Raw genomic sequence first — 26,406 nt, forward strand, 5'->3', positions numbered from 1 at the left:
TCAGGGGGGACTTTCTCACTCTCTACAACTCCCTGGCAGGAGGGGGCAGCCAGGGAAGGCAGGCTCTGCTCCTAGGGAACAAGGATGAGAGGCCACAGCCCCAAGCTGCGCCACGGGAGGTTTAGGTTGGAATCAGGAGAAATTTATTCACTGAAAGGGTGGTCCCAGGGAGTCCCAATCCCTGGAGGTGTTCAAGAAACTGGATATGGCACTTAGTGCTATGGTTTAGTTGACAAGGTGGAGATTGACCAGGTGATCTCGGAGGTTTTTTCCAAACAAAACAATTCTGGAGGTCCTGTGTCCCTGCAGTTAGATCCACAGAGGGATGCAGGCACTGAAATCTAGTGCTGGGATCATCAAAGCTTCTAATCCCACATGCAACTAAAACCCAGAGACATCAGAGTTTTCAGCAACAGCTTCTTGGAGCCTAGAAATGTTGTTTCAGAGCGTGACAGGACGGACAGCAGCAGCCTGGGGCAGGCTGGCCGGGGTCCTGCACTCCCTGCAGGGATGCACGGCTCAAGGCACGGAGGGACAGGGACCCGCTGCCCTTCCCTGGGCAGGGGAATGTGAGAAACGCCAATCACTTGTTTTTTAAAATTTTAAAAGTTTAATAGTAATAAGATGGTTAGAAAAATAGTAATATAATTAGAGTAATAAAATTTGAACAGTTGAGATTAAGACAATATGAGACAATAAAAACAAAGAGATACGGATGTCCGGGTACCTTTTTCTGGGCAACACAAGCCCGAAAAAAGACTTCCGTTAACAGAGGATTAACCCTTAAAAACAATCGCCTGTTGCATATTCATACATCTCATACATGATGCATAAATTCCATTCAAACACAGGATTCTGACTAGTCACTGTCAACTTCTTCCTCTTAATCCTCATGCCATCTTCCTGTCTGAGCGAGGTGGGAAGAAGTTAGTTTTCTGCTGATAAAGGAGCAATAAATTCTCTTTCTCTGAAAGATTTAGGTGTCCTGTGGCTGCTATCTGGTGCGAGTTTTAAAGATATTTAAAAAAATATCTTATATAGCATATCTTCTATTATGTTATAACCTATATTTAACACACTACTTAAGAAAATTAATACAGCATAACTTTCCAACATAACACACAACATTCATTTCAATACCCGCGGAAAGCCAGTCACAAAATACACGTTTTTCGCAGGAGGAAGAAAAGGAACGAGGTGGCTGGCGCTTTCCCCCTGCTTTATTTACAGTTTATTTGTCGCAGATTGTTTGTCACAGATGTTTATTTGTCACAGACTGTTTGTCACAGCCCAGCAGCGCTCCCCTCCCGCCGCGCCCGGGATGCTCCGGACCCGAGCGCGGCCCCGGGGCTGCCACAGCCCGGGAAGTGCCGCGCTGCTCTGTCCCGGGACAGCAGCAGGAGCCGTGCAGAGCCCACCCCCGGCCCGTCCCAGGAAGTGACGGCAGCCCGGTCCCCCCGGCACACCTGAGTCACCTGGGCGGGCGCTCGGCAGCGCTGCGCTCCGCGGAGCCGGGCGGGTCCGGGCACGGCTGCGGCCATGGCGAGGGACGGCGGCTCGCCCTGGGCCATGGGGCTGCTGAAGACCTTCGAGGAGAGCGAGTTCAGCAGCTGGGAGAAGATCGGCTCCGGGGGGTTCGGGCAGGTGTATAAGGTGCGGCACCTGCACTGGAAGACGTGGCTCGCCATCAAGTGTTCGCCCAGCCTCCATGTGGATGAGAAGTAAGGGGGGGACGGAGGGAGTGGGGGACACTGTGGGGGGACAAGGGAGCCTTCCCACAGAGGCACTCCGAGCGCTCGGCCAGCCCGGGGATCCGCGGGGCGAGCGAGCGCTCCCGGTGTGCAGCCGCACAGCCCGGCAGCAGCAGCAGGAGCCGGGGAATGGCCCAGATGTCCTGCGGCTTCCTGGGAACCGTGGAATGGCCCAGATGTCCTGCGGCTTCCTGGGAACCGTGGAATGGCCCAGATGTCCTGCGGGTTCCTGGGAACCGTGGAATACCCCAAGTATCTTGCTTGTTCTCTGGGAACTATGGAATAGTCCAAATGTCCTGCTTGTTCTCTGGGAACTATGGAATAGTCCAAATGTCCTGCCCGTTCTCTGGGAACCGTGAAATACCCCAAATGTCCTGCATGTTCTCTGGGAATCACTAAATACTCCAAGTGTCCCGGCTGTCCCTAGGAACCATGGAATAGCCCAAATGTCCTGCGGGTTCCCTGAGAACCGTGAATGTCCTGCGGGTTCCCTGGGAACTGTGAAATACCCCAAATGTCCTGCCTGTTCCGTCGGAACAATGAAATAGCCCAAATGTCCTGAGGGTTCCCTGGGAACCGTGGAATAGCCCAAATATCATGCCTGTTCCCTGGGAATAATGAAATAGCCCAAATGTCCTTCTGGTTCTCTAGGAACCGTGAAATAGCCCAAGTGTCCCGGCTGTCCCTCGGAGCCATGGAATTGCCCAAGTGTCCCGGCTGTCCCTGGGAACCATGGAATACCCCAAGTGTCCCGGCTGTCCCTGGGAACCATGGAATAGCCCAAGTGTCCCGGCTGTCCCTCGGAGCCATGCGGAAAGCATTCCTGCCCTGCCCAGGCCGTGCGTGTGCCGGCTTGCTCGGGCTCGCTGCGGCCCCAGCAGGCACCGACCGCGCCGGGATGGGATGGGAAGGGCAGGAGGAGTGGGAATGAGTCTGGGATGGGATGCAGGGCCTTGGGAAGAGCCAGGCCTGGCTCAGGGGTGCGGGATTTGTGGCTGATGTGGTCGGGGGAGCGCCCTTTGGTGTCTTTAGGGAGCGGGCGCTGAAAGGAGCCGTGCTGGGAGATGTGTCCGTGTGTCTGTCTGCTCGGGGTGAGTCCTCGCAGGTGTGTTGTGCTGCAGGTGAAGGTGCCCCACGGCGGGACTCCCCTCTGCCACTCGTTGTGTCCTCGGTGAGGATGATGGGCTGTGCTGCTCTCACACAATCCCAGATGGGTTTGGGTTGGGAAAGTCCTTAAAGCTCATCCCCTTCCAGCCCCTGCCGTGACCAGGGACACCTTCCACCGTCCCAGGTGGCTCCAAACCCCATCCAGCCTGGCCTTGAACGCCTCCAGGGATGGGAGCTATGGAGGGCAGGTCTTTCCCAGGAGAGGAAGGCTGTCAGGTGCATCTTTGGAAACATCCCTGTGTTTTAGGGTGGCTTCCAGCAGCTCAGCCTCTCTCTGTGCACAGAAAAGTGAATATGCCAGGTGGTGTTCCTGAAGCTTTCCCGGCTCCACTTGCTCTTTGGGATCTCTACAAGCTGATTCTGCAGTTCAGTTTTTGAGACGTGGGTTGGCTCAGTCACAAAACGTTTCCTGTTGGTGCCTTTCCTACAGAAAGAGGGAGATCAGCTAGCCCAAGACTGAAAACGTTTGTAAACCCATCTTCTGCAGGATTTCTGGGGTACTTGAGCATCTTTTCCAGTATCTGAGTTGCTGACTTGGCAGTAGGCATGGCTTATAGAGTGCAGTAAATGAAATTAAATGTCCTTTGGAGAGGGAGAGTTTACTCTATGCATAGGGTAACTGTGCTGTCTGTGGATAAAATGGAAAAGACCTTGAAGTTGCAGAGTGCATTTCATTGTGCTGATCTGCAAGCCTCCTACTGTTAAAACCTCAAAGGAGATTTTAGGTTTCATGCTTATTGATCAAAATAGTACCATGGGTGATTAATTTTGAAGCTGAAATTAAAACGTGTCTGAAAAATAAGCTGGAACTTTTCATTTGCAGTGTACATCTAGAAATTTACTCCAGAAGTTAATTTCCACTCTGAGACAAAGGATGCTACACCTTTTTTTAATATGTTTAGTAATTAATTTTAATATTTATTAGTTTAATGTTTAATAATTAATCTTGATATTTGCTATCAGATCTCTATATTAATATGTACCACGTGCAGTAGAGGGCCACCTGTCCCTCCGTGGCTATGAGGTGTGCAAATACTGGAAGACCATACAAACATGCAGCTCAATGGGCAAAAAATGCCCTGAGAATTGGGAACTTTGAGGCCATAGGGCTCCTGCAGCTTCTGATTGATTTTAATAAACCACTCATTGAAACACTAATTTATTTTACTGCAGAATCTGTGCTTCAGATGCTTGAGGAGAGCATTGATAAGAAATTGGAGTGTCCCTGGCTTTTGAAAGAGCTGCCTCTGCTAAATAGATGTAAACTGATTTTTTTTTTTTTTTAATTGCTCATTTGATTCTTGGGCTGTTCTATCAACCCCCTTTCAGGAGATGGTTATCCTGAGACTTTATACCCAGAACTTTTCTAATAAACTTGTGCTATTCAAATGGTGGGGCGGGGGGCACAGACAGAATCAAACACAGCCTCTTTAGCTGGCAGGTTGCAACAAGCCTGTGTAATTAGATTGTTAATCCAGGAGATTAGCCTGACTAGCTGTTTCTTGGAACCCTGTGAAGAGTTAGAAGAATTGCCAGTGGTATCAGAAACATTAACTGAAAAGCACAGAGGCTTTTTTTTCTGATGTATTTATTTGGTACCACATTAAAAACCCTGTTTGTAATGGCTTGGTGGTGGTAATACCCTGTGTAGTCTCTCTTACTGTGCTCCTGCAGACAGTGAGAGATCTGGAGCAATTCCCTCGGCAATTATCACATCATAGAGCCAAGTGGCCTCAAGCAGAAGAAAAACTGAGTGCGGAGCCAGGAGTGTTCTTTACCTTTAAGCCCAAGCCCTCTCAGACAATCCAGCCAAATTCCATTCCTAACACCTTGTTTGCTCCCACTTTCCTGAGATCTCCTTTCTCTCCTGGGACTCGGGATGCTCTCAGGATGGGGAGGTTCAAGATAAATCGGAACAAAAGATTTTTGAGACCCTGAAGGGTGGAGGAGCCTCTCCCCCAGGACAGTGAAGTCTCTTCTCTTTACCCGTGTGGGCCAGAATGGAAATGCGGGCTGCAGAAAAACAGTGCCAAGCTGGGAGAGAGAGAGAATCCTTTGCTGATTTCTTCTGCTGAACACAAACGTGCTGACTGTAAGGTGTAACATTTCCTGGAGAGGGATCTTTCCTGGAGGTGTTGGCCATGGGGGTGACTACAGGCTGTGGAGGTGGAAAAATTTCTTGATTAAGGAAAAAAAAAACAAAACAACCAAGCAAAGCCCTACATATATCTCCCTCTGCACATCCTGGATTTGGGAATGGAGCAGGACTTTGAAATTGAGGAGGTTTTGAAAATGCCTCGCTGTTAGTGGATGCTGCATTTTTATTTAGGAGGTGAAGGTGAATGAATGTCTCTTCTGTGTAGGGAGAACCTAAGAGTCACCTTGTGCTCCTTAAAGAGGAGGGGAGAGCCTGTCCTGTGCTCCTCTGGTACCAGAACTGCACGGATCTGCTAGCAGGGCTGACATCTGACATCTGTTAACCTGAAAAAAGGGATTTTCTTCCTTTTTCCCACCCTTCCCTCTGCCCTGACCAAGCAGTGGTTTTTGTCTTCTCACATTCTTCTCTGCGAGTCAGCAGTGTGGAAGTTGTTAAATCTGTACCCTGCAGAGCAGAGGCCACTGCATGCTCTTCAAACCTCTGCCCTGATGCAGGTGAGAGGAGTTCCTGAGGATGTTCAGGGGTGGTGTAATTTGGTGGAGCCCCATCTGCACCACCAGCACTTTGTGAAGAGGCGGCTGAAATTCCTGAGGGCTGGATCTCCCTGGGCTGGGAGAAGCCTGGCTGCTCTGTGTCTGGAGCTGGCTCACACAAATGGCCCCAAATGCAACTTTTGAGCTTCTCTGGAGCAGTTTTTGAGTTTCTCTGGAGCAACTTTTAACTGCTCTGTCTCAGACTCCATTAGGGAAATGTGGTGGTGGTGGCGGGGGAATATAAAACTGCAAGGACTGCCTGGTGAGTCTAAGGTTGTAGTTTTACAGCAGTGTTATCTCTAGGGCACAAAGATTGGATCCATGCAAATGCAGGCACAGCTGTAATTCCTGCTGTTCTTGTGGCAGGGTTTGTGGGACAAGGGCTGGGCCCTGGGGACTGGGGCAGTGGGCAAGAGCAAGGCCCTTGTGTCTCCAGGAGAATCCAAGGAATGCAGCCCTGTCTGTCTGATGTGGAGTGGGAGCAGACAGCTCTTTGGAGGTCTCCAGTTCATGGTGTGTTTCTAGTTGCTTTGTAAATGAGTGATCTGTACTGACTTTTGTGACAGAGATGCTCTTTTGGCACTGGACCCAGTGCTGGAGCTCTTGATGTGTGGGCTCCTGTCTGCTGGTACTATTTACAGGAGAAAGTGTGTGCAGCCCATCATTTGCATGACCTCAGCTGTCCTGTGTGTAAGTTTCTTTTTTTCTTTTTTTCTTTTTTTCTTTTTTTCTTTTTTCTTTTTTTCTTTTTTTCTTTTTTATTTTTTCTTTTTTTTTCTTTTTTTCTTTTTTCTTTCTTTTTTCTTTTTTCTTTTTTCCTTTTTTCTTTTTTCCTTTTTTCTTTTTTCTTTTTTCTTTTTTCTTTTTTCTTTTTTCTTTTTTCTTTTTTCTTTTTTCTTTTTTCTTTTTTCTTTTTTCTTTTTTCTTTTTTCTTTTTTCTTTTTTCTTTTTTCTTTTTTCTTTTTTCCTTTCATTTTTTCTTTTTTCTTTTTTCTTTTTTCTTTTTTCTTTTTTCTTTTTTCTTTTTTCTTTTTTCTTTTTTCTTTTTTCTTTTTTCTTTTTTCTTTTTTCTTTTTTCTTTTTTCCTTTCATCTTTTTCTTTTTCTTTTTCTTTTTCTTTTTCTTTTTCTTTTTCTTTTTCTTTTTCTTTTTCTTTTTCTTTTTCTTTTTCTTTTTCTTTTTCTTTTTCTTTTTCTTTTTCTTTTTCTTTCTTTGTCCTTTTCTAATTTTCTTTTTTTCTTTCCCTTCCCCCCCTTTTTTCCCTTCCCCCCTTTTTTCCCTTCCCCCCTTTTTTCCCTTCCCCCCTTTTTTCCCTTCCCCCCTTTTTTCCCTTTGTCATTTTTTCTTTATTCATTTTTCTTCCCCCCCCGTTCTTTTTCCCCCTGTTTTTTCTGTTCCCTCTTCTGTTCCCCCCTTCTTTCCCCCCTTTTTCCTCCCTCTTTCCTCCCTTTCCCCCCTCTTCTCCCTTTTTTCTTTGTCCTTCATTACAATAAAGTTAGGATACCCTCCTGGAGCGAGCCTAGGGAAGACAATTCCCACTCTTCAACCGCGCGGGTATGAAACAACAAACCATTCCAGCACAGCCTTACACCTACATCTCCCGAGGGAGAAGCCCCACCAGGAGCTCTGCTTTTCCTCCCCTTTGCACGGCCCGGGCTCACCCCGAGCACGGGATAACCGAGCAGCCCAGCATCCTTTGGTGCGCGGGATGCGCTCCCGGCTCCATCCCGGGGGCACAGCCTTTTTTTGGGGTGATGGGCGCCCCCAGAACGCCTCGCTCCGTGCCCAGCGCCGGTGGCATCCTGCGAGGGGAAAGGGAAGGGATGGGAGAGAGCTTTGATCCCTGCCTGCTGGAGGAGATCCTGCTTTAAGAGCTGTTTTTGTAGTGTTTGTGCGAGCAGCTGCTTTGGCTCCTTCGCTCCTTTTGTCTTCTTTCCTTCTCTGTTTTCAGAAGGTGGATGGGGTCTTTTGGAAAGCTGTTTCAAAGCCCACGGGCTGTGCCAGGCCTCTGGCTGATTGGTTTTGAATGCTCTGGGTATGGGAAAGTGCTAAGGGTGGGAATTGTTGCATGGGGGCTTTATTTAAACTGGCAAATTAGATAGAGGGCCTGTTATTCTCTTAATTCACTCGATGGACTGGATCTGGTCCAAGCAGAAGCTTTTTTTTTAAACATTACTTTAATGAAACAGAGAATTCTGGTTTGTTAGAAAACGCCCCATTTCCAGCAGCCAATCCGTGCTTTTGGCGATGCTCTCTGAGGCTGTTGCCAGCCTGAGCACCCCATCCCGAGCAGTCTTAGTGGTTCTTGTCAGACCTTGGCTCTCGCTGTGCCTGGGAGGGCTCAGACAGGTATTTTACATCCCTGACTCCAGCTCAGCCCAGGCCCGGTGAATTATGCTGGGTGAATTATGCTGGCTATGCGTGTGGCTTGGGGGCAAGGAGTTGGTTGTGTTATTCATGGGCGCTCCCTTCCAGCGTGCCAAAGAGCAAACTGGGTACTTGTCTGCAAAGGCAATTATTTCACAAGAAAGTTGCTGTAGGGAGCAGCAGGAGCCAACATGGTTAATGGAAAAGATCTCCCTTATCTTTTTTTTGTTTCTCTCTCTGCGTGTACAGTCCCTCCTTAAACCATTTTTCAGCCTGATCTTGCCTCTTAAATGGGTTTGCTGCTCCTGGTGGGAAATGTTACCTGCAGCAGGTGAGCAGCAGGCAGGAGACCACATTCCCAGCCTTGGGGAGTGTCCTGCTGCCGAGTCTGAGGGCCAAATGACAGCTCCCAAAATCTGAGAGTCCCTCACAGGCTGTGCTTCAGCTTCTCCCAGGTCATCCAGGCACTGGGGGACACGTGAGAAGACTTGGCTGGGTGCAGGCTGGACTTGGTGCTTTCTCTTTTTAGAAGTGCACAATGCTGGCCTTGGATTTGAAATTTTAAAACCAAAATAGTTTGTCTGAGCTGAGGCTCTGCCATGAGGCTCCCACAGTGGTGACTGGCATCACTTGTTGGTGGCACAGAGCACAGACTTTGTCCTTTTACTGTTGTCCATTAGATAGTGTGCGCATCTTTGGGTGCATTGCAGGAGCTGCTGTGTAATAAGAGAGGGTCTGCTCAGGAAATATTACCTGTCTGACCTCCCTGTGCCCTCTTCTGTGAATCTGTGGCAGCAACAGTGATGTGTCAGTGCCCAAAGCTGCTCTGGGCAGGGTTCAGAATCACTGACAGTGCAGTTTTTACAGATTGAAGGGGCTTTAAACCATCAAGTGTGGCCCCTCTTCGTGGGCACAGCCAGCCTGGGGACAGGAGCCTTGTTTCCTGTTTCAAACCTGGGGCTTTGGAGGTTTTTGCAGAAGGCTGTGAGTGAGGTGCAGAAGAAACACACAGCAATTAAGGGTCCTGACCTGGGAGGCTGCAGCTTGGGCTGAGTAACACTGACCCCTGTGCAGGGTCAGGCTGAAGTGACCTGTAAACAACCCGGGGTGCTCATTCCAGCTGCCAGGCCCAGGCCTGTTACATCACTGGGAATGGTGAGCTGGGAGTGCTCAGCACCTGCTGGGGCTGAGCCAGTGCCCTTCTGGACTTCCCACATCTGTGTTTTGGGGAGGGTTTTGTTGTGTCTCCCTGGTTACAGCGGGCAGTTTGCTCCCCTCAGTGCTGGGTCCAAGGATTCCTCTCCCAAGGTTTGGCTCTGAACACTCAGGATGCTGAAGAGATGCTGTCTGGCTTCTCTTCCGATTAACACAGCCTTGTGACTCACCAAAAGTTAATTAGTTCAGCCCAAGGAGCTCCAGCAGTGGTAAAGCTGGGCTATGAGGGTATCATCCTCTTTCTGAACAGCACAGCATAACCATCAAAGCAGGGAGATGGGCTTTGCACTGGGATATTCACCCTGCAGAAGTGTAGGGCTGTGCTCCTGCAGCTGGGAGCTGCCTGCTCTCATAGTTGAGACAGAGACAATACAAAGCAACACACTCCATTTTCAGAAGGCTTCGAACTGTTTTTATTCTAGCATGAATGCTTTTTATACATTCTTACAAAGCTCCTAAGTTTACACTTTACTCATTGGTCACGAGAGACAAACAAAGTGCTCATTGGACTAGGCAACTGCAGGTTTCTCTTATTTATCCTTCTTTCTTTCTTGGTTTCTATGTCAGTGACCTTGGTAGGAAATTCTTTCAGGGGTATACATGGATCCTCTGATCAAACTTCTCTCTGGCTCACGGAAGTCACTGTAAAACCTCTTCCACAGCCTACCACGGAAAGCATAAAACCCCAAATCAGTAAATATGGAAATGTGTTGGGTTTTACAAGAAATGTTTTTGTGCTGCTTGGCCTGAGGAGAAGCAGCTGCTCCATCCTTCACCTCCCATTCTCTTCCACCCAGGGAGCGCATGGAGTTACTGGAAGAAGCCAGGAAGATGGAAATGGCAAAGTTCCGCTACATCCTTCCCGTTTATGGCATCTGCAGAGAGCCAGTGGGCCTGGTCATGGAATACATGGAAACGGGGTCCCTGGAGAAGCTCCTGGCCTCCGAGCCCCTGCCCTGGGAATTGCGCTTCCGCATCATCCACGAGACGGCGGTGGGCATGAACTTCCTGCACTGCATGGCTCCCCCCCTGCTCCACCTGGACCTCAAGCCTGCAAACATCCTGCTGGACGCCCACTACCACGTCAAGGTACGCACTGGATGCTCTGGGCCAGGGTGTCCAACCTTTGCATGGTCCCCCAGGGCTCCTGCCAGATGCAAAAAAAGATTCCCACATTCAACTCCACCCAAATAGAGCCCTTAAATGAATGCACCTGGTTTATGCACCATTCTAGTACGTAGATAGAGGTGTGGTTAGGGAACTTGTGAGAACCCCCCTGAAATTTTAGAAGGATGCAGTGAGCTCTGGTTCTGAGACCTAATGGGTCCTGCTACAAATGTTTTTGAGAACAGGGGGAGAAAAGCCTGCAAGCCTGCAAACATCCTACTGGATGCCCACTACCACGTCAAGGTATGCACTGGATGCTTTGTGCCAGGGTGTCCAACCTTTCCATGGTCCCCCAGGCCTCCTGCCAGATGCAAAAAGCCTGAGAGAAAGCAGCAACATTCCTTTAGAATTAGAGAAATGCCCACTGACCCAAGCCCTCAGATTCCCACGTTAAAATCCACCCAAATAGAGCCCTTAAATGAATGCAGCTGGTTTATGCACCATTCTAGCACATAAATAGAGATGTGGTTAGGGAACTTGTGAGAACCCCCCTGAAATTTTAGAAGGATGCAGTGAGCTCTGTATCTGAGACCTAATGGGTCCTGCTACAAATTTCTTTGGGAACAGGGGGAGAAAAGTGGTGTGAACCACTAAATCACCTTTGCCACTGCACAGCTGCCATGATTGCCTTGTTCTGGCTCTCTGTCTGCACCACTAAATGCACAGATCTCATTTACAGCTGGAGCCTGGGGAAGCCTTCCCAGAGGCAGCTCATTTCCATTTGCTCAGGGCATGTACAGCGAGGAAGGATCTCTGTCCTGACTGTTCATGCATACCAGAGGTCGCTGGAAGGAATTTCTTTTGTGGCTGTAACAGCATGAAATTATTTTCGTTATCCATTTCCAGAGTAAACAGGCAAACTTGTTAGCCTTCTCTGCTGGAGATTCTGTGGTCAGCTGGACCAAGGAGGTTGTGTTTGCTTTCTCAACTTTCTTTCTAGAGAGCACAGAGACTGAAATATGGTTTTTTTCCCTGTTTTTTTTAGTGTTCAATTTTTTTTAGCAGTGCCATAATCCATCTGTTCCCTGGTCTCCTGGCCCCCTCACTGATCCAGTACCCTTGGTCTTGCCTGTATCATTCTAAAAATGAAATTTTCACTAAATGAAGACAGATTTCCTGATGTCATTATAGGGTTGGAGCCATAAGAGGTGTGTGCCACTAATGAAATCACACTTGTGACGGTCTCAGCTTTTTTACTAGGCCTCTTAGTCATTTATTTCTTAGAAGAATTTTCTTTCTGAGGTAGGAGGCATCTACAGGTGGTCATGCTATTATGACCAGAACATCAGGATTTCAGCTGCTGAAAGCCTGTTCTCACACAATAGTGCTGAGAGGCCTTTGCTAAGTATTTATTTACTTAAAAGTTCATGCTTGCTTGCATAACTTCTTAAATTCCTGATTCTTGACTCATCCATGAGCCCAGATAGCAAGGCTGTGTTTTTCTCACTGTTTCAGGAGGTTGAAGTGCCTGGTGTTCTGCCTGCTGCACAGCCTATATCTGCGTGGTGATGTAACACTGGGGGCAAAGTGCAAAATGTACAAAAATAGAAAAGTCTCTGGTGAGGTCATTGCTGACATCCCTGATGTGCTTCTGTATGAAACACATCAAGGTCTTCACATCCTTTCTGTGGAGTCCAGAAAGGAATGGTCTGATCCAAATCTTTTCCAGCCAGCAGTCTTTTACATCCACAGGCATCTTGGAAAGCCCTCCAAGAAGCAATGCAGGCACAGATGCCCATATACAAAATGAGAGATGAACATATTCTGTGAGGTGCCTTCACTTTAAAAATGTGGCCCCGAACCTTCTTTCTGTGTGGTGTGAAATTTACAATTAAATTTCAGACCCTGCAGCTTGATTTAATGTGCATTTTCGTGCTGGAAGGCTAATGGAGCTGCTGATTGAAGTGTTTTTAGATGTCAGCATTAATTTAGTATGTGCCCTGTCCCTAACAGAGTCCTAAGGTGAGTGAAGAGATGTTGCAGACTGCAGGAGAAGAGTTTGGAGGTAGGGAGGACTTTTACAAACTGTTTGCCCTTGAGCCAGGAAGCAGTCAGTCTTCCAGTGGAGAGCACTGGAAATGCTGCTGTGCCATCCTGCAGTTAAATGCAAACACACCCTGCTCCTTTTACGAGTGCTGTGCTCACTGTAAAGCCCTGAGTGAGGCTGGTGACTCAGGCAGTGCTGCTGCACAGAACTTATCATCAAGTGGGTGCCTCCATATCATAAAGCCTGGCCATTACATAAGCCTGAGCTGAACTGGGAGGATAATTGGGAGGATGGCATTAGCCTGGGCAGGGATATAGATAGACAAATATTAACTTCAGCAAAGGCACATTGCGGGGATTCCCTGGTGATTTTAAATGTTTGTGTGTGATGTGAACAGAGCAAGGGAAAGGTTTGCTGTTTTTTGGGAGGTGGATGCATCCATCCTCCCTTGTGAGTTGGTGCTGGGAGCTCCCTTCCCTGCCATGTCCTGCTCCATCTTGTTTGCCTTAAACACTGTGCTTTCCTTGGCAGGATTGTTCCATACCCAGGCAGGCTTTGTCTTCTCTTCATGTCAGCCTTTTTTTCCTGTTTGTACCAGCACGATCCTCCCTTGCTCCTTTCTCCAGTGTTCCTCATATTCAATCTTCCAATATTTACATCCTGCCTGACATCTGTTTCTTTGCTCAGCTGGACCACATCTTCTGAGCTCGTTCTTCAGCTCTCCTGCCCTCCACACACATTCTGGATGTGTCCCCTGAGCTGCTGCGATGTGGCAATCGCTGGCACGGGGGAAGCAATGCCACATTCCAGCTCTGCCCTCGTGGGCTGGCAGTTTGCTCCTTCCCTGCTGCAATGTGATCTCTGCAGGGCCCTTGGTAGGAGAATAAACACCTCAGCACGTGCAGAAATCTCATGCCCAGCTTGCTGCCAGCTACCATGCCCTCGTGATCTCTGTCTCCAAAATCTCATGGTCAAGAGTGTCACTTATTGTTTAAAATTAAGCCAACCTGCAGCTTAATACTTCTGGGCAGAAACATTGTTTTTATGCTCTTGTTTCTCTCACTGTCCAGCCTGGGTTTTTTGCAGCTCCTCATCTTGTCATATGTGTATTTGTACGCAGACATACATGTATATATGTGTGAGTTCATGTACACACAGAGACAAGCCTGACCAGTTGTTTTTTATCTCCTGCATTTTGGTTATAAGGAACTTGAAGCAGAATGAGCTGCTCTCAGCTGGGCTTTAAGCTCTCTGTAGTTGCTTTTCTCCCCTCTCCAGTTCTCCAGTTTAAACCAGTGTGAAGTTTGCTGCTGTGTTGTACCTTGCTGATGGTCCTGCCTCTGTGGTCTTCACTGTTATTTGCTTCAGCTGCAAAAGTTCTGAGAATGAAGTTAGAAACAGCCTATTCAGATGGCAAATTTCATGATCATAAAGCTTCTTCATGTAGGTGGTTAACTGTAGGTCCAAGCAGTACCCAGGGGCCAGGCTGGTAAAGAGCACTTGTCTCTTTTTATTAGACTGCCTGATGTAGGTAGCACAGCCACTTTTTTATCAGCTGCAATTGCTCTCCTGTTATTACAGATGAGGAGAGCCTTTGTTTTGTGTGTCCCTTCTGCTTGTTTCCTACCCTTCCTGATCAAGGTTTCCATGCAGGGCTGTTGTTGCTTGGCTCTTTAATCCCAACCAACAAAGCTGGTTTGCACTGTGATCAATTCTCTGATTGATCTGATTGTGGTGGCACAGGGGAGGGAACAAAACCATCCCTGTGACAGTAATGCAGATTCACGACGGATTAAAATGGGTGTTTGGCTTTGGTTTGTGCTGCTTCTGAAAAGAGCATTACAAATGTCCCATCTGAAACTGGTTTGGAGGAGTTAAAAGTTTCTGGGCAGGTTGGAAAAGGATGGAAATGAAGTCTGTTTCAGAAAAATTTATTTTAGAAGCTAACTGAAGTGCATTAATTAAAAAAACCTATTCATAAAGACATGGATTTGAAGTGCAGATTCTGTTGGTATTTGGAATTAAATTTTAGTCATAATTTTTAGTAGTCCAAATCTGTGACCCATGCAAATTTCTTTAAAATTTCAGGCATTTTTAAAGAACAAAAATGTAACAGCCTTTCCCTCTACCCCCAGAAAAAAGAAACAAAGGAAACTTCCCCTGGCACCAGACACCCTAACACCCCACAGACAAATGTGGGGGCATTCTCAATATCCAGGTGCAGAGACTTTGTACAGAGCCAAATACTGGATGTTCCAGCAGAGATTAAAAATTAATCCAGTGGATTTGATGCAGAAAACCTTTTGGTGAACTCTGTCCCTGAGTGCATTGCAGTGGGTTCTTGAGTTTTGCTTGCAGAAAAATGATATAAAGCATCAGGAGCTAAGTGCACAGTTCAGGACACCAGGAGGTGAGAGCAGAGTTCAGGGCAGCCTGTCGGGAGTCATCAGTAAAAAAAGGCACTTTCCAAGCACTCATTTTGTTCCTGGGAACTTGATCCCTGAAGTGCTTGGGAGTAGCTGACTGTAGTAGCTGTTGTGGCTATGTGAGTGTATCTTCTATTTTCAAAAAAAAAAATAAAAATTACAAAGTAGAAAAAAATGACAAAAATAATTTCTTAAAGCATCTAAAACTTTGCAAGTGAGCGTTTTTGTATGATCTATAATGGAAAGATCCACGAATGGTAGAAGCAGAGAAAGTCTTGCGCACACCGAGTTAAAAAACAAACTGAACTAAAAAATAAAAACAAATAAATATAAATCTTCAGATCTCGGAATCCTTCAGTAAAGCGAGCGTTGCTGGAAGCGGGCAGGAAAACACGTGCAGCTCCCATCCCTGCCTGGTGCTCACGTGTTGGTTCTCATGCAGCCCTTGAAGGAGCAGAGCTGCCTGAACATGAACATGAACGTGAACATGAACCATCCCCAGCCTGCGTGGGCTCTGGCCCAGGCTCCTCTCCCTCCTTTCCCTCCTCCCCAGCTCCCACCGCGGGTTTTGCATGCAGCAGTCTGTCGCCTCCGTGTCTCCCCTGCTACTGCCACGTGTGCTTTTGAAGGGACCTACCTGAGATCACTGATGTTGATGCCTCAGGTTTGAGCTTTTTTCACATTCTGTGCTGCTTTAGTGTGTGATTCTGAGCTTCACATGAGGGGATGGTGAGCTCTGTGCACAGAGCAGGGAGACAAAACAATTCCTGCTCCAGCTGGGCACCAAGGACAAATGATCCAAATCTCAGCCCAGGAGCACAAACCCCGTGGGCTGCAGAGAGAAAAACAAGCAGGATGGGACTGCAGGGGCTGCAGCTGGGATTGGACACTGAACTGCAATGTGCACATGGAGCAGAGCTGAGCCCAGGGAGAGACCCCGGCAGCGCTCGTGCATTTTGGGGCCATTTGGGTTCATCCTGGGTGCATTTTGGGACCATTTGGGTTCATCCTGGGTGCATTTTGGGACCATTTGGGTTCATCTTGGGTTCATTTTGGGACCATTTGGGTTCATCCTGGGTGCATTTTGGGACCATTTGGGTTCATCCTGGGTGCATTTTGGGACCATTTGGGTTCATCTTGGGTTCATTTTGGGACCATTTGGGTTCATCCTGGGTGCATTTTGGGACCATTTGGGTTCATCCTGGGTGCATTTTGGGACCATTTGGGTTCATCTTGGGTTCATTTTGGGACCATTTGGGTTCATCCTGGGTGCAGCCCTGGCTGGGCTCTGGTGCTGCCCCAGGTGGATCCATGGAGGAGATCCTTTTAATAAATCCCTGCTTTATTCTTTAGCTCTGTCCAGCCTCTGCTCTAGGTCAGCTTTCCCAAGGCATCGACGTGAGGAGCGAGATTGTGGATTCCCTCAGAATTTAGGGGAAGGGCAGAGCCTGGGGTGGGCTGCAGGGACCAGCAAGGATGTGGAGGAAGGAGCAGGGAAGGGTGCTCCACTTTCACTGCCTTCCCCAGCAAAGGGTTGCAGAACGAGGTGCCTGGCCAGCAATTTAAAGGCAAACCAGGCAAGTTAAATGGCTGTGTCTTCCACCCACTGCGCAGTTCCCACTGGTGTTTAAAGAGCCTGCATGACTAAATACACCATGCAGCGTGGAAAATTCGCCCTAGAGGAACTAATAAAAGCCACAAAAAGCTGCCTGCAGAACGTTGCTGTTTTGTTGCAGCCTGCAAGATAACAATTCCTCAATTTCCACTGCTTTCTCCTGCAGAATTTGGTATGATTGAAACCCTGCTCTACAGGTGATTTTTTTATTAATTGACATAAGACCCAGTCCTTCACACTAGGTAGGGACAGTTCCACAAGGTGAAGTTCTTGCTAGCCCAGGGAGGGTGTATGCTTAGATGTTTCTTAGTTTGTAGGGTGACTTTTTTCTGTCTGGAGTGCTCAGCTCTGCCTTAGCCCCCAGCCTTAGATTCACACACCGTAGCTGGTGGCTCCAAACACAGGAGTGTCACCCTGCTGCCTGCATTTCATCTCTTTATTTCTTAACTCAGGCAGTAGGAAACACGCCATTGTTTAGACAAAGAGGGAGGTGTGTGGCTTTAATTATGCCTGGATTTCTTGAGGTGTGCACAAGCCTCTGCCTCACGTTAATCAAAGGAGAGCAGCGCTTCGCCACGTCGGATCCGTTCAGACTTGCAGGGTTCAGTTCATTTATGAGCCTGACACCACAGCCTGCTGTGATGCTGGGGTTGGGCTTTTGTTCTCCTGTGGAGCACACCGGGTGCCCCAGACTCATGCAGCATTTCCTGTGGTGGTCAGTTTGACTCTTCCCAGGGTGACCTGGCATGTGGACAAGGGTTTTCCTGCTGCTTTACTGGGCTCCAGTGCTTGTCTTGCTGAGGAGTCCAGCAATCCCTCTCTTGAGAGTGTAGCTCCACAAGGATGAGAAACTATTCCTCCAGATAACTTTGCCTTTTCCCTTTTCCCCCTCTTTTTTTTTCCTTTTTTTTTTTCTTTTGTGTGAGTTATTTTGTTCTCAAGTCATTCCCACATTACCCTACAGAGGGACAACAGGTCGGACATACCTGTGTTCTAGGGTGCAGGACTTCTCCACCTCTTCAGAATTCCTCTGCTGAGCTCTTTGTCCATGGGAGAAGTTCTTGCTGAAGCTGTGTGGGTTGCTTTGTTTGCTTTATGGCAAAGGGAGATTCCTTGCATGGCTGTGTAACGTGTCTGTTCTCCAGGAGGCTGAAGCTGGCAGCAGTTTTCTCCCTTTCCAGTAATGGACACATGTTACAACTAGTTTTGTGGTATCTTTAGAGAGAAACATCTTAAAGTGTACAGTCGGAGCCTATTAAAAAAAAAAAAAAGTTTTTTTTAATTATGCTTGTTGTTTTGAGGGAAAACTTTCTCAAAGGAGAAGCTGTGAAGATCAAAAGGGGATGAGTCATTGAAAAACCTGAGTATTTATTAGATAAAAGGAATGTATAAGTTAGGGGGAGGGGGAATTTATCTGACATGCAGACAGAAATCAGTGGGCTCAGTGGTCCAAAAAGACTTGACTTTTCTTGAAATTACCACTTGGCATAATAGACATTTTTGTCCAGTGGGAAACAAATAAGACAAAGGAAATTCCTGGGCTATCTGTTTGCTCGATGATTGGTATGCCTTTGAGAGCAAATGAATGCATATTTGCTTGACACTTCAAATTAAAGTGGAGGTGTGTCCTTTTTCTAAACTTGCTGTCACTTGTTGTGCTCATTTCAGCTGTGCTCCCTGCGTCACTGCACCGACTTGCTGGATCTCCTGGCTGCCAAAAAGAGTTCCCAGTGTGGGGTTTTTGGTGTGTGTGTGTGTGTGTGTGTTTCCATTTGGGTTTTTTAGCACTTGGTGGCTCTGCTGTTGGGCTTGGTCCTCGTGGGCATGGTCAGTGTGACAGGGACACCTGAAAGGGTGATTTTCCAGAGTTCATTGGAGAGCCAGGGCGTTTAAAACACCTCATACACTGTGAGGTTATGTAGGGAAAGGGGGTGGCAGGGCCAATAATTACATTAAAGTAGTTTGCAGTAGCTAAATTCGACTGGTTTAAATTACAATAAATTGTCTTGACTGTTTGTTGTGTTTGCTATGTAATGGGCTGGCATGCTGCTGCTTGCAGAAACTGCTTGCCTTTATTTTTTTTTTTTCCTTCTTCTTCTTTTAGTTTAACCATAAAGAAAAACCTACCATAGCATTATGCTTCCAGAGATGTTTTATTGGCTTAATATTTCTGCACAGCACTTCACTGTATTTGTTGGGTGATCCTGTTGTTCTTTGCAGGAAATATTTTGTGAACACCTTGAAAGTCTGATGGTACCATGCACTTTTCTCACCTTCTTCCTCCTTTTTTTTTTTTTTTTTAATTTTTTTCAGATTTCTGACTTCGGGCTTGCAAAGTGCAATGGCCTGTCCCATTCCCACGACATCAGCATGGATGGTTTGTGTGGCACGATTGCCTATCTTCCTCCAGAGCGCATCAAGGAGAAGAACAGGTGTTTTGACACCAAACATGATGTGTACAGGTCAGTGAACTATGAAAACACCTGAATGCTGTTTTAGTAACCTGGTAAAATGAGCCCTTTTAAACTTTTTTTTAAGCATGGAACCCCTAAATCCAGTTTGAGCCTCGTCTTGATATGTGTCACATTTGCTTTGGGTTTTGCAAAGTGTTTGTGGGGTAGAGGCCTTTTAAAAACTGCAGGTGATCCTGGTTCTTGAAATTATGTGTTGGCAGCTGGCAGTGGGATGCACTCTGCCCACTTTTAATTTCCCTCCTAAAGGTACATCATGACCTACTTTTTGAGTGTGTGATAAAATTCTGAGTTATCTTCAGTGGATTTCATCACTGTGTCTTTGGCTCTTCTTTCATGGCAAGATTATTAGGAAAAGGAAATCACAGCTTTAGATTAAAAAGATATCTCTTATTCTAAATTAAATTCTTTTATTTAAAGTCATCTTGCAGGGCAGAAGCATTAAATTAAACCCACTGCAATGCTTTCTCTGATTTTGTTGGGGTGAATTTGGAGTGGTTGGTAAATGCTACCAAGGACTTGGCAGCATCCAGCATTTGCTGCCTCAGGTTCCTGCCTGCCAAAGCAAGACTTTGAAATCATGGTTCTTAGCTGCTTTCCTCTGTGTGTTCATCAGCTGAATTAGGTGCAAAAGTGGTGGGATAAGGAAAATAAATTACACTTCTGTGAGGTTTTTTTGGTTAAAAAAGTTTCTAGAATTTTTTTTACCTTTTAAAAATTTTTTTGGCAGCTTTGCCATCGTCGTTTGGGGAGTTCTTACACAGAAGAAGCCTTTTGCAGGTAAGTTGTGTGTTATCTTGGATTATTTTTCCTTTTTCCCACTGATAAGCACACTTCTTGCCCCACCAGCCCCAGAGTTTTGTGCATGACCTCCAAATTCTGACAATCTTGTGTGGTGGACACGTTTAAGCTCTCAAATTCTGATCACAAGCTAAAGTTTTCCTTTGTCCTATGTCATGAAAACAGAACCTGTTTTGCTGCAGGGGCCCCTGTCTGCACATTTCTGCTTCTGCTGGAGTTTGCTGCACAGCCTCAGATCAGTGTGTGGCAAAGCCAACTTGGCAGGCAGCTCTGCTGTTGTTCAGGAGCAGCTCCTCTGTAGAGAGGTTCTCTAGTTTATTTGTAGATTGTGGGTACTGATTTGTTCCTTCAAAAAAAAAAAACAAAAAGAAAGAAAAGCTGTCTGTGAGAATAAGCCCTGTTCCACCCTGCAGTAAATGCACCTCAACAGGCAGCTGTTTATTCTTCATGACTTTCCTGTGTCTGTGACTGGCCTATGTATAGCAAACATGTCCCAACAAGTTCCAGTCTACTATTGGTTTTTCTCCCAGTGAGGGATTCCGTTCAGCCCAGTGATTGATTTACAGTCAGGAGCTGCCTTACTGCACCTCTTGATTTGTGTTCTTCCTTCACCTTTATGAATAGTTCAGGTACCTGGTCTAAATAAAACCTAAGGTTCTGTTTTCTTACAGCAGATACGGAAATCCAAAATGAAGTAGCAAAGAATTGTTTGAGGGTTTTTTTTTTCCTTTTGTTCTTTAAAAAAGAACACAGTCACTTGCTGACAATTGTTTTTTTTTTAAATGATACATGAGAAGCAGGTGTTACTGCATTAAAAAATGTCTTGTTGGAGAAGACAACTATCAATTTTTTGCCCTATCGATAAGAAATCCAGAAAAAAAAGTGTGAAAACAAATTTTCAGCCCAATGCACTCTTAATGCTCTTGGGAAAAGGAGAAGTGATTCCTTTTGCTGGGACATCTTAATCTGTGTGCTTTTGCTTTGCAGAGGAAAACAACATTTTACATATTATGGTAAAAGTAGTTAAAGGCCACCGCCCAGAGCTACCTGCTGTTTCCAAATCCAGACCTCATTCATGTAATAACTTGATCAAACTGATGCAAAAATGTTGGCAAGATGATCCTGGTGAACGGCCAACATTTCAAGGTAAGATTTCCTCTTAACTTGGCTGCCCATTTATTCTTCTATGAGTCACATTATTGCTCAGGACTCTGCTAATCCCTGGGGTAAAGGCTGAGGAGCTCTGTGACAGAGTAAATAGAGCACATTGTGTGGTGGAGACAATGATACAGGCCACTTACTCATTTGTGGAGGAAGGGATTATCTGAGGACATGTCTGACCATGATGGCGTTATGTAAACACGCCAGGAATAAGCATTGTACTGAGCCAGTCGGTCCATTTAGCCAGAAATGATGTTTATTTCTGATAGTGAGTGTCAGGACATAAGCCAAGCTGGAGCTGGTGTGGTTTGCAGTGTACCAAAGCGTTGAAGGGACCGGCTCTTGAAATTTGTACTGTTGTATGTTGAGAAACTGAATTGTTTTCTTGTATTGAAACAGTTTGTACAGTTACTTCTCTGCCAGTAAAAGGTTTGAACTTGTCCAAAGCACCTGCTATGAATTCAAGTGTGCAGAGGGTGTAGCTTCATTTATAAGGATGGGAGAGCTGTCTTCCTGAAGGGTTGAGGGATTCCATCTTTTAAAAAACATATCTAAATCTGCCAGCAGTACAGTCCTGCTGTGTGTCCCCTGTTAACAGCAGTCTGGTGTGACTGAAAATGAATTGTTTGGGCAGCCCAGTGTCCCCTTGGCTTGGCTGCACACTTGTGCCCATTGAGGAGGTGCTGGATGGAATGGTCAGCACTGGAGTCCTTCTCCCTCAGTGTCTCAGAGATTTTAAGTTCAATTGATAGAGGAAGGCAGCAGAGTATCTCAGAAACTCTCCTGAAAAACCCAAGCACTAAAACATTCGTTGTTTTCTTTGAAGAAATCACTTCAGAAACAGAGGCCCTTTGTGAAAAACCAGAAGATGAAACAAAAGAGATGATAACTCAGGACCTGGACACCAAGAATGCCCCAGAGCAGCAGCCTAAGGTATTTTCTCTTTCACTTCTTGTTCAAACTTGCAGGGTTTTGAGAGGAACAGGCTCCTTTATGACCTGGAAAGTACCAAGCAACCTTCTCTTTGCTACTTTTGAGCACCACCTTGCCTGATAGAAGTCAGTCTTGGTGGAGGACTGGGATGCACAAATGGCAGCAGGGGCATGGACCAGCTCAGGAAAACCTCAGGGCAGAACCAAATGCAAGTGCATCTTATTCTCTACAGGGCTAGCAGGACAGTTAGGAAATAAAGGCTGGAACTGTGTGGGTGTGGCTGATCTTAAAAACCATCATAGACAGAAGAGCCACGTGGCTTTAGTGACTGATGGAAACTGCTCTCCTGCTTCTGAAAAAAAATCAGTGACTTTATTCATAGGTTTCATTTAATACAGTGTTTGAAGGCTACCTGCAAACTAAAAAAAAGTATGTTTCTTCTGTAGGGCCTCCTGCTCAGTTTTGTTTTCTGACCTTTCTAAAATGCTTGTGTGCTTCTCTTGAAGGGGATTTGTGCACTATCTCAGAAGAAACAGGAGCCTGCTCTACCATCAGTTAAGGATTACAGTCTCTCAGAGTTGTTGTCCCAGTTGGATTCAGGGATTTCACAGACTATGGAAGGCCCTGAGGATCTCAGCCGCAGCTCTTCTGAGTCCAAACTTGCCTCCAGTGACAAGCGGCTTTCAGGAGTTTCATCTGTAGATTCAGCTTTTTCATCCAGAGGATCCCTTTCCCTTTCCTTTGAACGGGAGAGTTCAGGTAATGGTCAGGTTTTCCTTTGTAGTTGTTTGGATTGGGGCATGGGAGTCAATGGGTTGGAGAGTAGAATAAATAACATTCTGGAAATTACTGTTAGCCTTGCTTTCTCTTGCTGTCAGCACTACAAATTTGTTTACTGGAGGTAGTTATTTAAAAGGAAAAAATAAAAACAAACCAAAAAAATTATGTGGCTCTCAAAAATGATCTAATGAGAAATAATAAATCTCATTTACTTTTGTAAAGGAGTAAACTCCCATTAAAGCAATTACAGAATCAGTCATGTAGAGGTTGGTTGGAAGGGAGGTCACTACTAGTCCAGCATCCTGCTTGACGTGGGATTAAAGCCACTGCCCAGTTAGGTCAGCTGAGTTTGTGGCTTTTTCAGTTATACCAAGCCTAAACCTCAGGACTGTAGTTTTTGAGAGGACTCAAGCCACCTTCTGAGCAACCCCTGGGGCCATTGTGATAAAGACCCCCTCACTTTTCATTCCATGGCTGCAAACCCCAGACATCTCTTTTCCAGTTAGATAAACAATGGTTAGTACAAAGAGATCAACCACAACATCCTTTGGTCTTTATGCCACAACAGAGAGAGTTAGTGGGGGCCCAAATCTGACCTGAAAATGTTTAGGGATTTCTGTGGAGCAAGGTGGGGTGAATTGCTGTGCAGGCAGCTCTGAAACCATGGGCAGGTAAGGTTTGATGGGTATCAGAACTGTGATGCTGTCTTTTCCATAGAATCTTAGAACAGTTTGGGTTGGAATGGACCTTTAATGAGCAGGGACATCTTCAACTAGATCAGGCTGAATGTGTTCAGGGACGTGGCATCCACCACCTCTCTGGGCAGCCTGGTCCAGTGTTTCACCACCATGGTAAAAATGGTAATCGTGGTAAAATGTTTTTCGTGGTAAAATTTTTCTTCCTTGTATCCATTTAGATATTGGTACTACAGACATACAGAAGAGGAAGCTAACAGAGGCGATTTTATCCGGAGATACCAGCAAGCTGATGAAGATCCTCCAGCCTCAAGATGTTGATATTGTTTTAGATGGGAACTCCAGTCTTCTGCACTTGGCTGTTGAAGCAGGTCAAGAAGAATGTGTCAAATGGCTCCTGCTGTACAACGCTAACCCGAACCTCACCAACAAGAAAGGGTCCACCCCTCTTCACGTAGCCATCGAGAAGAAATTTAAAAGCATCGTGGAACTGATTATGGCCAGGAAAATCAACGTCAACGCCAAAGATGAGGACCAGTGGACCGCTCTTCATTTTGCTGCCCAGAACGGGGATGATTTCAGCACCAAAATGCTGCTTGACAAGAACGCGTCCTTAAACGAGGTGGATTTTGAGGGCAGAGCCCCCATCCACATAGCCTGCCAGTACGGCCAGGAGAACATCGTGCGCATCCTGCTGAGAAGAGGCGTCAACGTGAACGTCAAGGGCAAGGACGACTGGGTGCCCCTTCACTACGCCGCCTGGCAGGGCCACCTCCCCATCGTGAAGCTGCTGGCCAAGCAGCGCGGCGCCGACGTCAACGTGCAGACCGTGGACGGCAGGACCTCACTGCACCTGGCCGCCCAGCGCGGCCACTACCGCGTCGCCCGCCTCCTCATCGACCTGGAGTCGGACGTCAATGTCCGCAACGGGCTCCTGCAGACTGCTCTCCACATCGCCGCCGAAACCGGCCACACCAGCACCTCCAGGCTGCTCCTCAAGCACGGGGCAGACATCGAGGCTGCCACGGCAGAAGGATACACGGCGCTGCACTTGGCATCACGCAGCGGCCACTTAGCCACAACAAAGCTGCTGGTGGATGAAAGGGCCAGCGTTCTAGCCAGGGGCCCTTTAAACAGGACAGCGCTGCACCTTGCTGCGGAAAACGGGCACTCCGAGGTAGTAGAAGAACTGGTCAGTGCAGAAAATATCAATATTTCTGACAGCGAGGGGTTCACAGCTCTTCACCTGGCTGCGCGAGGGGGGCACGCGAAGGCGGTGGAGGTTCTCCTGAAGCACGGGGCCCACACTGACATGCCGAGACCCCAGTGCCAGACCCCGCTCCCCCCTGCTCAGCACGGCAGGAATAGCTCACTTACCGTGTTGTTAAGTGACACTTAAGCAAAAGGTGCCCTGTGGTGCTTTTTTAATCTGGTGTGAGGAGGCTGCTGGAGCTCAGGGCCTTCTCCAGCTGTGCAGGGATGCGCTCACCAGCGGTGGCAGCTGATGGACTGAGGTGTTTGAGTGTGACTGAGGCCAGGTGCAAGGCCAAGAGCTGGAGTCTGCCGTGGTCTGTGTTACTCATTCCATGCCTGCCCACCCTGCCTGGATCCAGACATTCCCCTCCCCAAGGACGTTGTGAGAGAAGGATGCAACTTGTGTGTTCTCCCTGCTTTTTTTTTTTTCTTATGTGCCAAACTAATTTAAGAACTAACATGCTTTTTTTTTTTTTATTTTCATCAAAACAGAAAGAAAAAAAAAAAGATGGCATAGATTTGTGGTTCATTGCAGCAATTGATATTTTGGGCTGAAAGCCTCCAGTGTAGAATAAGCACAGCAGCAGTCTGCTTGAAATTAATGCAGTTGAGGAAAGGGCTCTTTAAGGTACAGTTAATCACGTTTCTGCTAAGTTTTTTAATGGAGACATTGATTACAGATTTCCACATACTCAAAGTTTATGAGGCAGACTTAATAACAAGGCAGGATTCCAAAAAAATTAAGCAGAAGTAAAAGCTTATTACTGCTGTCTTCATGTACAGTACTACCTTGTATGTATCCTGAGATCAGTAAACTGGACTAGGTGCTTAGTGGTTTGTCTTAAACGAGCAAGTCAGGAGCTGAAATTCATACTGGACTGGAACTGGATGGTCTGTTCTAACATCATTGTACCAATTTGTAAAACACTGTTTGGAGGGGCTGATGACTAGAACTGATATACTGTGTATATAGGATTTCTACCTGTTGTACGCTTTTTTTCTACTGAAGAAAATAGATTGCTTAGAGTGGGTATGTTTTAATACACCTTTTAATTTCACTCTTTTCAAAGTACAAATGTGGCCTGTTATTAATAAAAGATTGTGTTCCACAACTTGTGTGTATTTTGGAGTCAATAAAGCAAATGAAAACCCACTGACCAATGACAGCAGAACACAACTATCATGTGTTTAGTGAAATAGAATGGGTTAGAAGGGACCATAAAGACCCCCTGATCTGAGCAGAAGCACCTTCCACTAGATCAGGCTGCTCAGAGCTCCATCCAGCCTTGTCTTGAATGATGTTGAAGCCCAAACTTGACATATAAGGCTGCCCTCAGTTTTACATTCCCCTCAGCTTTACAGAAATTCAGAAGCTTGCAGGAATGTGAGGTGCTTGTTATTTACAGAATAAAATTGTAGAATAAAGTCTCACATAACCTAATCTTTATGCATGTAACACATTGATGTACAACTGGGATGGTTTCCTCTCGTGCTGTAGCTGATAGTGGAGAATGAAGTGGTACTAAAAAGTAGATGGTGAAGCCACACTCATGCCACTACATGGAGGCTACAAAGCAATGCCACTCTCAGCAGAGCATGGCAGTCCCAGCAAGCTCCTAAAGGTGCTGACAATGAAACTTCTCATTCAACAAACAAAACTACCATTTTCCTGCTTCCTTCCACTTTGGAGACCAGTAACTTGGCCATGTTACAATACGGCAAATTCAACCACAGACCACTTGGTCTCTCAAGCTTAAACGCTGGGCTTAGCCTAGCACACACCATTCCCTTTGATTTCACATTCTCGTGAACAGTGAGATTAAAGATACTTAAATTCCAGTCCTTGCCTGAAGTGCAAAAGAGCTGTAAGACCAGGTAACAGCAGTCTTGCACCTCCTAATAAAGGCAGTTCACACCAGCAAGGG

General features: G+C 46.5%; 1 protein-coding gene across 2 annotated transcripts; it reads left to right on the forward strand.

Annotated features, from left to right (window-relative positions):
- The first annotated feature begins 1,237 nt into the window (after positions 1 to 1,237).
- RIPK4 (receptor interacting serine/threonine kinase 4) lies at positions 1,238 to 25,593 on the forward strand. 2 transcript variants are annotated; one of them, XM_064405883.1, is made up of 8 exons: positions 1,238 to 1,721; positions 9,989 to 10,280; positions 18,700 to 18,848; positions 19,588 to 19,637; positions 20,646 to 20,804; positions 21,646 to 21,752; positions 22,259 to 22,511; positions 23,449 to 25,593. In XM_064405883.1, the coding sequence occupies exons 1-8, from the start codon at positions 1,540 to 1,542 to the stop codon at positions 24,624 to 24,626; spliced, it is 2,370 nt and encodes a 789-aa protein (XP_064261953.1). In that variant the 5' UTR covers positions 1,238 to 1,539; the 3' UTR covers positions 24,627 to 25,593. The 2 variants fall into 2 exon arrangements, with proteins under 2 accessions (XP_064261953.1, XP_064261957.1); XM_064405887.1 differs by lacking the exons at positions 1,238 to 1,721; positions 9,989 to 10,280 and adding an exon at positions 10,334 to 10,601.
- Positions 25,594 to 26,406: the final 813 nt, after the last annotated feature.

The sequence above is a fragment of the Passer domesticus genome, chromosome 2 (assembly GCF_036417665.1).
Source record: "Passer domesticus isolate bPasDom1 chromosome 2, bPasDom1.hap1, whole genome shotgun sequence".
Lineage (NCBI taxonomy): Eukaryota > Metazoa > Chordata > Aves > Passeriformes > Passeridae > Passer > Passer domesticus.